The following is a 14,539-nucleotide window of genomic DNA, read 5'->3' on the forward strand; positions in this document are numbered from 1 at the left end:
CCAGTGTCTATCATATTTCCTCCGTTTTTTTGTCAGTAAATGTTACGGTAGAACATCAAAATTATGGACATCAAATTTTCCCTAATGCTAATAACATTAAAACAATGAAGGAAACAATTCTGTATCCTAGAACAAATGTGTCATAAATTTACCTTAAAACTATAATATTTGATTTGAGTGAAACAGTCATTCGGTGAAAACTCTTACACAAACCTAGTTTAATAATTCAGAGAGGCATTGATTATGTCAGTCATAAACCAGCTACTGGGAATACACTCCAAACCGTGAAAATTTTTGGTTTCTATATTATCGATCATCGGAGCTAGGAAATCAAGCTAAGTTTTGAGTTGTTTCGTTTCACTGTATATTTATTCTGTGCGCAAAACATGTCTGTCACCTCATCGTTGTACGCGTACAGCGTTGTACAGAAATCATTGTACGGAAATTACATGTCTGTCAGGGGTATTAATTGTTGCTAGACAGCAAGACAAAAAGTGCCATAAAACGATTTGAAGCTTTAATTGGTATGTTCTGCTCTTGTGTCATGCAAGTTCGGATGAAATTCCATGTTATGCCGTTTCGCCTGAGAAATTGACACCAGGGTAAATTTTGAGTGCATAATATTAATTTCTAATTTATATAAGACAAACTCGATTGATATTGAGAAAAAATTTATCGCTTCAACCGAAATCGCAGAATGGTAGTAATGGCAGATAAACGCTATAAAAATAACTGCTTGCATACAAAACTTGAACACAAGCTTGGCGAAGAGAAGCTGAAATATCGATATCTGAATCGTAAGAGCAAATTCAGCAGCTGCAAGATTCATATGGGTGGTCTATAATGCAAATGAAACTGAAACAAACGTATCCCCAGCAATCCGTTTTAGTTTTATTTATTCGACCAGTTCTACTGTCAAATTAAAAACTGGTATACATTGCCGTTCTATTTTTTCTATATTTGAAACACAGGTAAAACGCTGCTGGGGCTGAGAGTTTATTTTGTCATAATTTCTAGATTTAAATTTTAAAACTGACATAAATTATGCATCTAGAACTAGAACACTCCTGAATATGCCCTAAGTATGTACAAACATATAATTGCATACATTTGGGCTAATGATGTGTTTTCGTCGGCTATAAAACAAATACAAATCACGACAAATAGAGTCTATATTCTGGGTTCGCGTGTTCGGTGTTGGTTCCTAATAAATATCAATCTAAGCAGACTCTCGTGCATTTGCGGATTCAAAAGTGTGACGATAAATTGAAAATGTCGATCATTAGAAATTTTGGTTGCCTTGTTCCACATCAATGGCTCGAACAACCCTATGGGGCTGATCCTTATAGTTTTTTGAGTTGTGATCAAAGATCTTTAGCAGATACATTTGGGAAATATTACCTTATAATGTGACTGGCTCCTTGGCCGATACCGATCATGCCGAGTGTCTGTTTCGCTAATTTTTTGGCTTTCGGAAGGAATACTTAAGAAATAATGACATCGTACTGTACCACGCAACAAATATATTTCACTTCGATTAATGACTGACTGAAAAGGCGAATATGACACTTGGACGGTTAAATTCGTACACAGAAAGCATCTGGCTGCTGAAGGTGCTGGGTGTACCAATACTACTGCATCTTGTTATGACGAAAGCATGTACCATTATTTTTGTCAATCACATGCAGTTCAGAGCTGATTAGAACTGCTGTCTGTAACACTTACATTTAAAGCTAGGTAATATTTGTTCTAAAAATCTGCAGAAATTCTTTTATCTGTGCAATCTTTTTTTCATTTTTTTTTTTTTGGGTTTTTTCGTTTCATTCAAGCTTGTAACTAGTAAAACATCATTATTTACATCACTTCATGCCGAAGATGATCTTCTTCAGTGTTTGTATACGTTTCGTTAGTGACGTATGTTGCGATAGTGTACAAGTGACATGGTTGAATAAAAAACCGCTCACAAAAAAATTGACTAAAAACTAAAACATTTATATTGTGGCAATCTAAATGTATAGTTAAAATCGTACAATTGACAATAGTTTTAAAACACGACTGTGATTGTTCGTTTCCAATACTGATTATTCAACACTTATGACTCTTCTGGTAATCCTGCCACGCAAACGCTTCACTCTAGTTAACGTTGTACCTCTCTTAATCTCGAATTAATAATTTACAAAAGCTGTCTGTCTTTTGCTTAGCCTACGATCCTGAAGTAGCACAACTTGGAGCCTTCAAAAACTTAAACCTATGTGACTGATTTCGAGTGATTTCCTGTGTTCTGTTTCCCGTACTTTTAGCAGTGCTCACTAGAATTGATTGATAGGGTATGATTATAAAGTGTAATGAAAGTATTAACAGATAGTCGTGTGACGGAATTCGGAATGTTTTTGCAGAACCATTTAATTTTCTTTTTGAGCACCACTACCCGCTTGGACGATTATCACCGTCTGCTTACAGCAACAACAACTGGACCAGGGTTGCAGCTATCAGAACAACGTGGGAAATTAGCATCACCGATGCTGCGGATTTAGTTTTAGGTGAAACGGTGGAAGTCGAAGGCCGCAGAATGTCACCCAGGTTGGTGATGATATCCGGTAATGGTTTGATCTTTGTATCACAGGCAGTATTTTCGATGGCATCCTTCACCGTTGCCGTCAAGATGCGGAAGTTGGTGTCCTTCGGGTCCAGCTTGAAGTACATAAACTGATGCATCCGATCGGACAGAACCCACAGGTTACTTTCGTCATCGACCTTTACGTCGTTGGGAAATACCATGTCGGTAGCACTCATGTACACCCGACCGAGCGATTTGATGGTGTATGCTCGGTTGGATGTTTTCCAGCACGTCACGGCATTCAAATTCGGAAGAGCGTAGAAGATTACTCCGGTTTTCCGATCGAGAAATGCAACGCCAGCTTGCCCGTTGGGACCTCGCGATCCCAGCACTTTAAACTCACGGTAGATTTTATCCGATGTGGCCAATGTTTGATTTCGCAGTATTCTGGTGGACACGGCAAACTCATTTGTCGAACTTAGCGGGTGGAAGTACAGGGTGGAAAAGTTGTCATTCTGCGGTCGTGACAGTGCAATCCCGAACAGACCATCATCCCACTGGAACGAGATTCCGGTGATTGTGTAGTTACCGGCCAGCGGATCCGGATGGAAGAAATGGTGCTGAACACGCCACGATTCCTGCAGTTTCCAGGAATACACCACGAGACCGGGCGCTCCGAGATCTGCGGCATAGGCATAGGTATCGTCACAGTCCGTATCCTCGACGGCAATGTTCGCGTAGAAGGAACTCTCTTTGATGTGATCTTTGGGAAATTTGTACCGCCGGAGAAGGTTGTCATTGTGCAAGTCATAAACCAGCAGCGAGGTGGGCGCTTGAACCTTCAGATCTCCGAGAATGTCGGCGACTCCGGTGTCCAGTACCCACAGACGACCGCAACGGTCGGCCCGTATTCGGAAGGGGGACACAATTTCCGGTGCTTCCTCGTCACCCAACTGGCGATGCGCATTCCAGCTAGGGTAGGGTTTCAGTTTTGGTGACTGGGTGTTTGTTTCTGGAATGAGAGAAGAATTGAATGGTAGACATTAGATGAGAGATCTTTGAGCAAAATGTTAGCGTAAATATCTATTTCAATTTCCCCATTAGTGTAATGATACCTTTCTCATATCACTCATACTCTCATATTCAATACTGTGGTATTCTTAGAAATACTGTTTCTTGAAGAAAGCAAAAAAGTTTGTTCGTGAATCAACTACTAAAACTTACAAATTGAAACAGTTATCGGATCGGTAAATTCGAAGTTGGTTCGTTGGACCATCAACTAACATGACCTACAAATTGGATTAGTTTGGAGTTCAATTTAGAAGATTGTTTGTTTAGGTTTTTTGAACAGCTGTTTTAACAATGAGTGAAAATTTCAAACACTTCTCACTCTGTATCCGGAGATCCTATCCCTTTTATGGTATTTAACTCTACGTTTGTTAAAATCGGCAGAGCCATCTCTGAGAAAAGTTAAAGTGCACATGCACAGTGCGTCCCCTAAGTTTCGAGACTGATTCCATAAATCGAAAGATAAACAATATATCTTGAGATTTTTATATTTTGTTATTCGAAATATTTTCCCTTCGATTTATTACATTTCTTACAGTGATTCAAATGCGTGCTCAAGCTCGTTTTGTGGAATAGCCTTTAATGTTCGTGTCGAAGCCGTTTTGTTGGTCTTAACATCTTCAAAAAAGCATCCCTTCAACTTTATCTTTGGAAACAAGGAGAAGTCAAACGGCGCCAAATCAGGTGAACATGGTAGGTGGTCCAACACAAAGACTTCATTTCGGGCCAAAAACTGACAAACAATGACTGTTTTGTGACTTGGAGCATTGTCGTGCAACAAGCCCCCTTTTTATTGGACCGCGATATTCGGGTCAAGTACGACGGATTCTGGCCATCAAATGCTTCAAATCTTCGATATAATATATGCTAGTGACCGTTTGACCCGTTGAAATGAACTCTTTGTGGATGATGTCTTTGCTATCGAAAAAAGTGATAAGCATAGTTTTGATTCATGAAGGCGATTCTCGCGTTTTTTGAGCTTTTGGCGAGGTTAGTTTCTGGATCGTACTGAAAGCACCACGTTTCATCGCCAGTAACAATTGATTTCAGGAAGTTTGGATCTTATCTGGCGGCTGCAACGACTTCTCTGGAATGATTGACACGAAGTGATCAATGCTCCTCCGTCAGTGTGCGCGGGACAAATTTTGCCCAGAACTGGGAACCGACATAGTTGAAATCGGTTCGTTTGACCAGCAACTAACACAACCTACAAATTTAATCAATTTTGAATCAATTTAAGAAGAATTTTTCCATTTTTGCCTTTATCCTATAGAAAGGTTATGCAATCACTGTGAAAACCGACTTTTGAACCGAGGCCCGGAGGGCCGAGTGTCATATACCATTCGACTCAGTTCGTCGAGTACACAAAATGTCTGTGTGTGTGTGTGTATGTGTGTATGTAACGTTTTTTGCACTAACTTTTCTCAGAGATGGCTGAACCGATTTTCACAAACTTAGATTCAAATGAAAGGTCTTGTGGTCCCATAAAAAAAATCCTGAATATTGTTTGGATCCGACTTCCGGTTCGGGAGTTATGGGGTAAACTGCGCAAAAAAAAAGAAAATATGTGTTCTAACTTTTCTCATAGATGGCGCGACCGATTTTCACAAATTTATGTTCAAATGAAAGGTCCTGTGGTCCCATGCGTAATTCCTGAATTTCATGCGAAACCGACTTCCGGATCCGGAAATATAGGGTAAAGTGGGTTAAAAATTGTATACCATCACTGAAAATGGGGAAAAACCTTAAAAAAAATTCTAAATCGACCTAGAATCTTCTCCAATTGATAGTTTTTATCAGCAGACGGTTAAAAAACTCATTTCGATCATTCTTTTAAGAATCGAAGAAAATTATTTTGAAGAATACCACAGTATTATATACGACAGTATGATTGATATGAGAAAGGCATCATTACACCACTAGGTGGATTAAAACAGGTTTTTAGCATTAAATGACGGGGTGCGATTTCACTCATTTGAATCTAAGCTTGTGAAAATTGGTCCAACCATTTTGAGAAAATTATGTGACGTCCGATCACTTTTTTTCGGTACTTCCGGAAGTGGGGACGAAGATCCGGTAACCCCAAATTCAATGTTGGTTCCCTGTTTCATCTAAGCTCATGTTCTCATCTCATCCCTTCATCTCATAACTTTGAACATGAATCCTATATTTCAACGTACCTGAACCAAACTGCGGAAGGTTTAAAAATGTTTAAGTTTTTGTCACACTTTCTCATTAAAAACTACAAGGATCAGCCCCATGGTGTTGTTCGAGTCATTGATGTGGAACAAGGCAACCAAAATTTCTAATTGAATTTTTTCTAATAATTTTGAATCCGCAATTGCACGAGAGTCTGCTTAGATTGATCTTGATTAGGAACCAACACCAAACATTGCACTATGGTCCGAAACGGGAAATTAGCGTGACAAAAATATTTCTCTATTAAATATTAGTTTTTTGTAGTTGCTGTCTTCACAAAAGTTGTTTGTAATCAAATGAAGCTCCTTTTGATGGAAAAAGTTACTAGGGTGGTCCTTATTTAGATTGAAATCTGAAATCTAACTTTCTTAATTGAAATCAAAAACGATTTCGTTGTAAAGGGTGATTTTTTAAGAGCTTGAGAACTTTTTTAAACAATAAAACGCATAAAATTTGCAAAATCTCATCGGTTCTTTATTTTAAACGTTAGATTGGTACATGACATTTACTTTTTGAAGATAATTTCATTTAAATGTTGACCGCGGCTGCGTCTTAGGTGGTCCATTCGGAAAGTCCAATTTTGGGCAACTTTTTCGAGCATTTCGGCCGGAATAGCCCGAATTTCTTCGGAAATGTTGTCTTCCAAAGCTGGAATAGTTACTGGCTTATTTCTGTAGACTTTAGACTTGACGTAGCCCCACAAAAAATAGTCTAAAGGCGTCAAATCGCATGATCTTGGTGGCCAACTTACCGGTCCATTTCTTGAGATGAATTGTTCTCCGAAGTTTTCCCTCAAAATGGCCATAGAATCGCGAGCTGTGTGGCATGTAGCGCCATCTTGTTGAAACCACATGTCAACCAAGTTCAGTTCTTCCATTTTTGGCAACAAAAAGTTTGTTAGCATCGAACGATAGCGATCGCCATTCACTGTAACGTTGCGTCCAACAGCATCTTTGAAAAAATACGGTCCAATGATTCCACCAGCGTACAAACCACACCAAACAGTGCATTTTTCGGGATGCATGGGCAGTTCTTGAACGGCTTCTGGTTGCTCTTCACTCCAAATGCGGCAATTTTGCTTATTTACGTAGCCATTCAACCAGAAATGAGCCTCATCGCTGAACAAAATTTGTCGATAAAAAAGCGGATTTTCCGAATGGACCACCTAAGACGCAGCCGCGGTCAACATTTAAATGAAATTATCTTCAAAAAGTAAATGTCATGTACCAATCTAACGTTTAAAATAAAGAACCGATGAGATTTTGCAAATTTTATGCGTTTTATTGTTTAAAAAAGTTCTCAAGCTCTTAAAAAATCACCCTGTACAATAAAGTTGTAGAAAATTTTAGTTTGAGCAACTTTGTTAAAAAAAGTACGCGTTCCAGTAGATAGATACTTCTTGCATTTCAGAGATGGTTTGGGGAATATTTTTATAGGGGAGGAAGCGTAGCAAGTGCCATAAACAAGGGGGGTCATGGAATAATTCATATAACTTGACAAAAATCGATACATTTTATAGACCATACAGACATTTTGCATATCGTAGATATGACTAATGTTTAAAACGGCAAAGGTTCGAAACTACTGAACGGATTGCCACCAAAAATTGGCACAGATACTTTTTGCTCTTCTGAAAAGGTCATAACGGTGTTTTTAGCGGTGAGGGAGCGTAGTAAGTGTTCTTAACTGGGGGGGTCATGTAAAAATTTTTCTAATTTGACGAGTATCGATACTTTTTAAGACCGTAGAAACATTTTCCATATATTATATATGATTATATGGGGGGTGAAAGTAGCAAGTGCCTTTGAAAAGGGGGGTGTAATGTTTGTAATGGCATAACTCTGGAATTGCTGAACGGACTGCTATCAAACTTGGCACATGTACTTCTTGTTTTTCAGAGATGATCATAAGCGTATTTTTATAGGGGGAGGGAGCGTAGCAAGTGTCATTAACAAGGAAGGGTCATGGAAAATTTCATATAAATTGACGAAAATCGATATTTTTTGAAGATCTTAGAAACATTTTGCTTACCGTAGATATGATTTAATGGGGGATGAATGTAGCAAGTGCCTTTAAAAAGGGGGCCATTACAAACAGTAATGGCATAACTTCGACACTACTTAACGAATTGCTATAAAACCTGGCACATGTGCTTCTTGCTCTTCAGAGATGGTTATAAGAATATTTCCATGGGGGGAGGGAGCGTAGCAAGTGTCTCTAACAAAGGTGGTCATAAATTTTTTTATCTAATATGACGAGAATCGGTACTTTTTTAAGACCGTAAACACTTTTTGCACAACTTAGATATGATTATAAGGATATTCTGTGGGAAGAGGGTGTAGTAAGTGCTTCTAAAAAAGGAGTGTAATGTTTGTAATGGCATACCTCCGGAACTATTGCACGAATTGCTATAAAATTTGGCACATTTATTTCTTGTTCTTCAAAAGTAATCATAAAGGTATTTTTATAGGGGAGGAAACGTAGCAAGTATCATTAACAGGCTATGAAAAAATTTATAAAATTTGACAAGATTTTACGATAATTTTTAAAGATCATGCAAACATTTTCCATACCTTAGATATGATATATGTGGGGGGTGGATGTAGTGCGTGCCTCTAAAAAGGGTACATGTTTGTAACGGCTCAACTCTGGAACTACTGAACGGATTGCTATCAAATTTGGCACAGATACTTCTTGCTCTTCAGAGATGATCATTAGGACATTTCCAGGGGGTAAAGTGTGTAGCAGGTGTCCTTAACATGGGGGGAGAGGGTCAATGATGAAATTTATATAATTTGAAGAGAATCGGCATTTAGACTAGAAAGAGGGGTTTTTGAAAATAAATTTTCATCTCCCATTTTTTGTAAAACAAGAGAATGGCAAAAATTTCAAGCTCGTGATAGATAGTATTCCTGCTGTTAATTTGAATGCAACGCAATCTTATTTCAATAATTTCAAAAGATCTGGTTCCATTTTGCCGGGGAATTCAAAGAACTAAGGGAAACTAATCTTTACCTGTATATGAACGCGAGTGTATTTAAATCTCAGCATAACTACGAAACAACTAAACGAATCGCCACCAAGTGCACATGTGCAAAAGACGAGATCTGTAGTAACTTCACTGACAAAAGAAAGTTAAATCAAAATAGATTATAAAGTTTTTTTTTGATGGTGAGAGAGTGGAGCAAGTGCCCTGAACATGGAAAGTGTAAGGTAAAATTGATCGGGTCTTACGAAAAATTGGTTCTTCTTCAAGAGTACAGTATATTTCTAGCAACTGAGAGAGGTTCACAAAAAATTCACAAGGGGAAGAGGGAATAAGCATTCTCAACATTGATCTGAATTGACGAGATCGTACAATCAATGTGCATTTTATTATGTAAATTGAGAAAACTGTCGACTCAAGGTGATGGAAATAAGATTACAACAACATTTGTGTTAACCGAATCATTATTCTAAAGGTTTTCCTCCCCGATGAACGACCAGAATGGTTGAAGCCTTGGTAAAATAAATGATATAAAAAGTTATTCTATAGTACGAATGTAGTTATGATGTTAAACAGCCTTTCGTTATAAAATAATCACTATCAAATGGAAAATAGAAAGAGGAGGGAGTAGCAAGTGTTTATAGCCATGGAAGCCAAAGGTATTGTAGATCGAATGTGACGAGGAAGTACGGAAGAACGTTACAAGTACATATACATATGAAACTCGGAGGTTACACAGCTGTTTTAAATCATTTAGGGGTTAGCCAAATTTTGTGCTAGGGCACATAAATGCTCCTAACAAATGGGTTCAAATATAAAACTGACCCAATTTGTCGAGAATACCATGAAAATTATGATTATTGTGAGATCTGAGAAGGGACACTGATCATTCGCAATCTGAACATGAACGGAGTATTGTTCAATCCTTCTAAGTTATGTTTCATTACAATCAGAATATTTCACTAAGCAGGACAACTTCGAGAATTTTTTTCGGCCTTCCCTTTACGAAACATTTCCGAGCAACGACGGGTAATTCAGCTAGCATGGAATAAAAAATCTCTTCTTAATCCATCTAGTCATGGGATGATAGCCTTTCTCTTGCCATTCGCGAAGTCTCATTAAAATATTAAAATATTTCAAACAAGCCTAAGCTTGTAGAAATCGATTCAGCCAACTCGAAGAAAATGGATCGTATAGAATGAATTTTCAAAAGGTGCACACACCCACACATACACACACAGACATTTTCCCATCTCGTCGAGCTGAGTCGAATGGTATAGCACTAGGGGTCTCCGGAACTCCGATCAAAAGTCGGTTTCTCCAGCAATTCTATTACCTTTCTATAGAGAAAGTAAAAAATAATAATATAACAGAAAAAAATATAATATAAGATAATTTAAAATTTAACAATAATAAATCATTAATATGAATAAAATAATGTACAAGAAAATTTATTAAATTAAAAAGTGAAAGCAAAAAATATATAACAAAATAAAATGAAATAAACGAAAAAAAACTGTTGCATCTAGAATGATTTTGCTGGAAAATCGCTTGCTTAATATTGAACTGTATAATGACATAAAAATAAAATATACATTTTTCAATATAATGCTTAAGAAATTATCCGCATTTTGACAGATATATTTCAGTTGTTGCCAACATTACAGGGATGTCGCCACTCTCGTTACATTTTCTCTGCCTAACTCCAGTTAGGTTATCTTAGAAAAATGATGAATGCTAAAATAATGATAACCACGCCCCGTTCTGGTCAAGGTACGAATTCTTTCAGTGAAACCGTTCTGGCACTGTCCTCATTCTAACAGAGCAAGTTCAATTCTCAATACCGCACTGTTTCAATTGTCTTACTTTGATTTGCTTCCGCGTCGTCGTGCGGCGTCGAAGTACATAATTTAAATATTGGCTACCGGCTCTGACCGGTATCGGTTGGATGGATGCGCGGGCAGGAGGCATGAGCAAAGAGCCTGATGATGATTACTTTGAAATAATGATTGTAAAAGAATGGTACACAAACATGCCAACTAGAAGCAGGTGTCGAGCGTTTGATGCATAGATCGATTGGAAAACAGCACTCTTGACACGGCACTTAACCTTTTCAACTATCCCGTAAACCGGTTGATTGATTGGACATTTTGTTTATCGTTTCCGCACATTCTACAAAATGGGTGGAGTTGTTTGGTTTTACATTCCGGTGAAGGCTATCGCGGCCGGAACTTGTCCCTACAACGCCGCTGCATTGTTTGTGAATAGTTGGTGAATGGCTTTTGTTTATTTTTTCTTCTGCTGCTCGAGATGCCACAGTTTGATATTTTTCACGGTCAATTATGTGCTGCGGGATATGTCGAAATGTTTGGTTCGGATTTTTGATTTTATAGCCCGCGTTTACTTGTACCATCTTAAGGGAGGGGTAGGGTCTAAATGATGAGAAAAATAATCATTTTTGACATTTTGTTTTCAGAATTATCGCTCAACAAAATAAATTCAAATGTTTTGCATGTTAATAAGCATCATTCGAACAACATTTTGTGATTTTTTCGTGAAAAATATTGAGAAATAAGTCGGTGAAGAGGTATTTTTGAGGACACTTCCTAAAAATCATGATTTGCGGTGTCCACTGTATCTCAGCGCAGACTAATCAGAAGTGAACAAATCAAATTTCGCAACCAAATCCGCCATTTTGTAGATGTAAAATCTCCCCAAAGTAACAAACAACGAAAAAGAAAACGTTGGATCTGGTTTTTTATATGTAGAAAGTGCGTGCAAAATTTGAACAAAATTGGTGTAGTAGTTTTTGAATGACGATGGACACGGACTTTCAAAACCTGCTTTCGAAAAAAACGCGTTTAAAGTTTTTTGTCTATAAAATCAATGGAACTCAAGGAAGCCCGTAGGATCTAATATTTTCAAAAAAGCATATTAATTCGTTTATAATTTGTTATAACGAAACATTTCAAGTATGGTATGTCAACCAAAGCAGACATTTTGGGCCTATGCGCCGAGTTCTTATTTCTTCGCAGTACGATAAACGAAGATAAAGACCTATAACTTGCTGAGTTTTGTTCCGATTGTCATGAAAATTTCACAGAATATTCTTGAAATGTTTTACTATAAGAAAATACAAAGAAAAAAATTAATGAATTTTCAAAAGTGTTAGACCCTACCGTTTATTGCTTTAAAAAAATAGAAGGTTCAAATAAGAACTAAAGTGTGAATGATTCAAACAGTACTTTTCTTGAATCAGTAAGATATGGAATCAACATAGTTCATTTCAAACTTCACACAAATTTATTTTTTAAGCAAGCTATAAAGCAATTCACTTTTCAATTATGAAAAGAAAATTTCACTTCAACGAACTTGTTGAGATTTAGAGAAATATGTAAGAAAAATTTCACGCAGTTCCATACTTCGTACTGTCACAATTGTAGGAGTTTCTTTTTTCCAAGTTTCGATGACCAGATTATTTTTTAGTGTTTCAACTTTAGTTGTGTTTTTTTACTACACTATCCCTTCGTTCAACATACATATTGAAAAATATTTATTCTTAATTTTTTGAGAGAACTCTTTCTTATGAATGTCTTTTAGCTTCTAGGAATAGTTTTATCTAAGTTCATTTTCTTTTTACCTTTCTCATATAGAGATACTAAACAATCACTGTGAAAACCGACTTCTGTACCGATACCCGGAGGGCCGAGTGTTGTATACCATTCGACTCAGTTCGTCGAGTACGAAAAATGTCTGTGTGTGTATGTATGTGTGCGTGTGAGAAAAATATGCACTAACTTCTCTCTGAGATGACTGAACCGATTTTCACAAACTTCGATTCAAATGAAAGGTACTATATTGTCCAATAGAACAAAATGAAAAAGATTATGGACCCATAGAACGCATTTACTGAAAAGATCGAAAATTTTCTGGTCTTCCTTTTGGAAATTTCTCTGACGAAATGCTGTCAGAAAATAACTGGCTAGTACCAAGCGAAAATATAAACTTAACCCTTCAACTGCCATATTTGTGGTGTTAGGGTGATTCTTCTGATTTTCATTGTATTTAAATTTTTGAAAAACCTCTTTAGCAAAAAAATTGAAAAAATCAGAAATATTTTAGGCATTATGGGAACGTTTCTGATTTTTTCAGAATTTTTCAAAATGTATTTCATGTAAAAAAATGTTCAAAATTTTCGATTTTTTACAAAACCCTCTTACAGTTTTGGTACCACTCTAAATTGTGCATGAAAATAAATCTTCCATGAGAGCATTACGCTGTATTATTTTCAGATTTTTGAAATATGTGGACGGGTATAATATCAGACTTTCAAAAAATAAATCGATCGATAAACCTAGCGTCTTCATCAAATTACGTAAATATGTAAATAACATTGAAAATGAAATTCTTGAATATCTAAGACCTGAACACAAGTTGTAGATGAAAACGCATCGTATTTTGTTTTGTTAAGGTCTGTGCTGTATGACTTCAGAGCTAAATACCATGTGTCTCCATCTGATGATAATGGAAGCGCATGGTTTTCGATTGAATTTAAATTAATAAATTTACTAAACGAATCTCGGAAAACATAACATTGATAGCTGAGCAATCAACAAAATTGCGTGTTGCCGATATGTCTCGGCATTTTACTATATCGAGCTCGAGAATTGGTTTTAAGTGTGCAGCGAAAAATTTCAAGATTCAAGCTTGTTTACGACACCTCTAAATACGTTCATCTCTGGAAATACTTCATCAACGTGTGAAATATTTCGCAAACTGATGAACTGTTCATTCTGTTCATTGGGTAAAATAATTTTTTTTGTGATACTACGAGCTTTTAGATCGAAGATGCCGTCGGAAGAAGAGCAAGTGGAAAAAACAATTGTGTGCGGTAGCAATGAAAATCCAGATCTGTCAGTAAATATACTTGCAAAAAGCTTGGTTTTCCTGTAAGCACTGTGTACTGTCGTTCTTAAGTCTTTCGGTATACGTTTGGCAACAGCCAGGAATAACACGGTAGCGAAGAAATTATTGCAGTAGAGACCTGATTTTTCGGTACGTACTGTGGCTAGAAAAATACAAATGTCTCCAACTTTCGTGCATACTTTCTAGCACCGGGAAGGTATGAATTCGTTCAAGATGAAAACTGTACCGAACCATAATAATAAACAGAATGTGACGGCTAAACCTGGGCTCGTAAGTTGTACCACGAATATTTGATGACGTTTTCTTGCGTGGTAAAGGTGGAACTTATGTACTGGAAGTCTTTAAGCAACTTTCAGGATTAATATTGTTATGCAACGAAATGGCGTACAGAAGCAGTATAGGACGAAGATAAAAGTCAAGTTTCCTAAAAAGTATTTAGTTTGGCAAGCAATATACAGCTGAGATCGAGCAAGCTAAAGCATCATTAGTACCGGAATGGTAAGCAAGGAATTATATCGTTAAGAATGCCTAAATAAGCAATTGTTACCATTTCTACGCAGTCCTGACGCTATCTCGCTGTTTTGGCTAGATTTGGCATCTTGTCCCTATGCCAAAACTGTTTTGAAAAAGTTTAAAGCGAATGGAGTCCTTGTTGAACAGTAAAAGCGAATCCACATAGCTGCCCGGAGTTGCGACCTATCGAGCGGTATTGAGCTCTCGTGAAGAGAGAACGCTCTCAATATAAACAGCAAGCTACAAAGCTACAGGGAAATTTCTAAAAACTTGGACAAATGCAGCTAATT

The 14,539-nt window shown here is 37.1% G+C and overlaps 1 protein-coding gene across 6 annotated transcripts in view; it reads right to left on the reverse strand.

Moving 5' to 3' along the window:
- Positions 1-1,503: 1,503 nt before the first annotated feature.
- Positions 1,504-14,539, reverse strand: part of LOC131430411 (protein yellow) — a 60,679-nt gene continuing 47,643 nt past the window's right edge. For all 6 annotated transcript variants that reach the window (XM_058595392.1, XM_058595393.1, XM_058595396.1 and 3 more), the window contains exon 3: positions 1,504-3,569. In XM_058595392.1, coding sequence (XP_058451375.1) covers positions 2,455-3,569 — 1,115 coding nt within the window. In that variant the 3' untranslated portion in view covers positions 1,504-2,454. The remainder of the gene's footprint in view (positions 3,570-14,539) is intronic.

The sequence above is a fragment of the Malaya genurostris genome, chromosome 2 (assembly GCF_030247185.1).
Source record: "Malaya genurostris strain Urasoe2022 chromosome 2, Malgen_1.1, whole genome shotgun sequence".
NCBI lineage: Eukaryota > Metazoa > Arthropoda > Insecta > Diptera > Culicidae > Malaya > Malaya genurostris.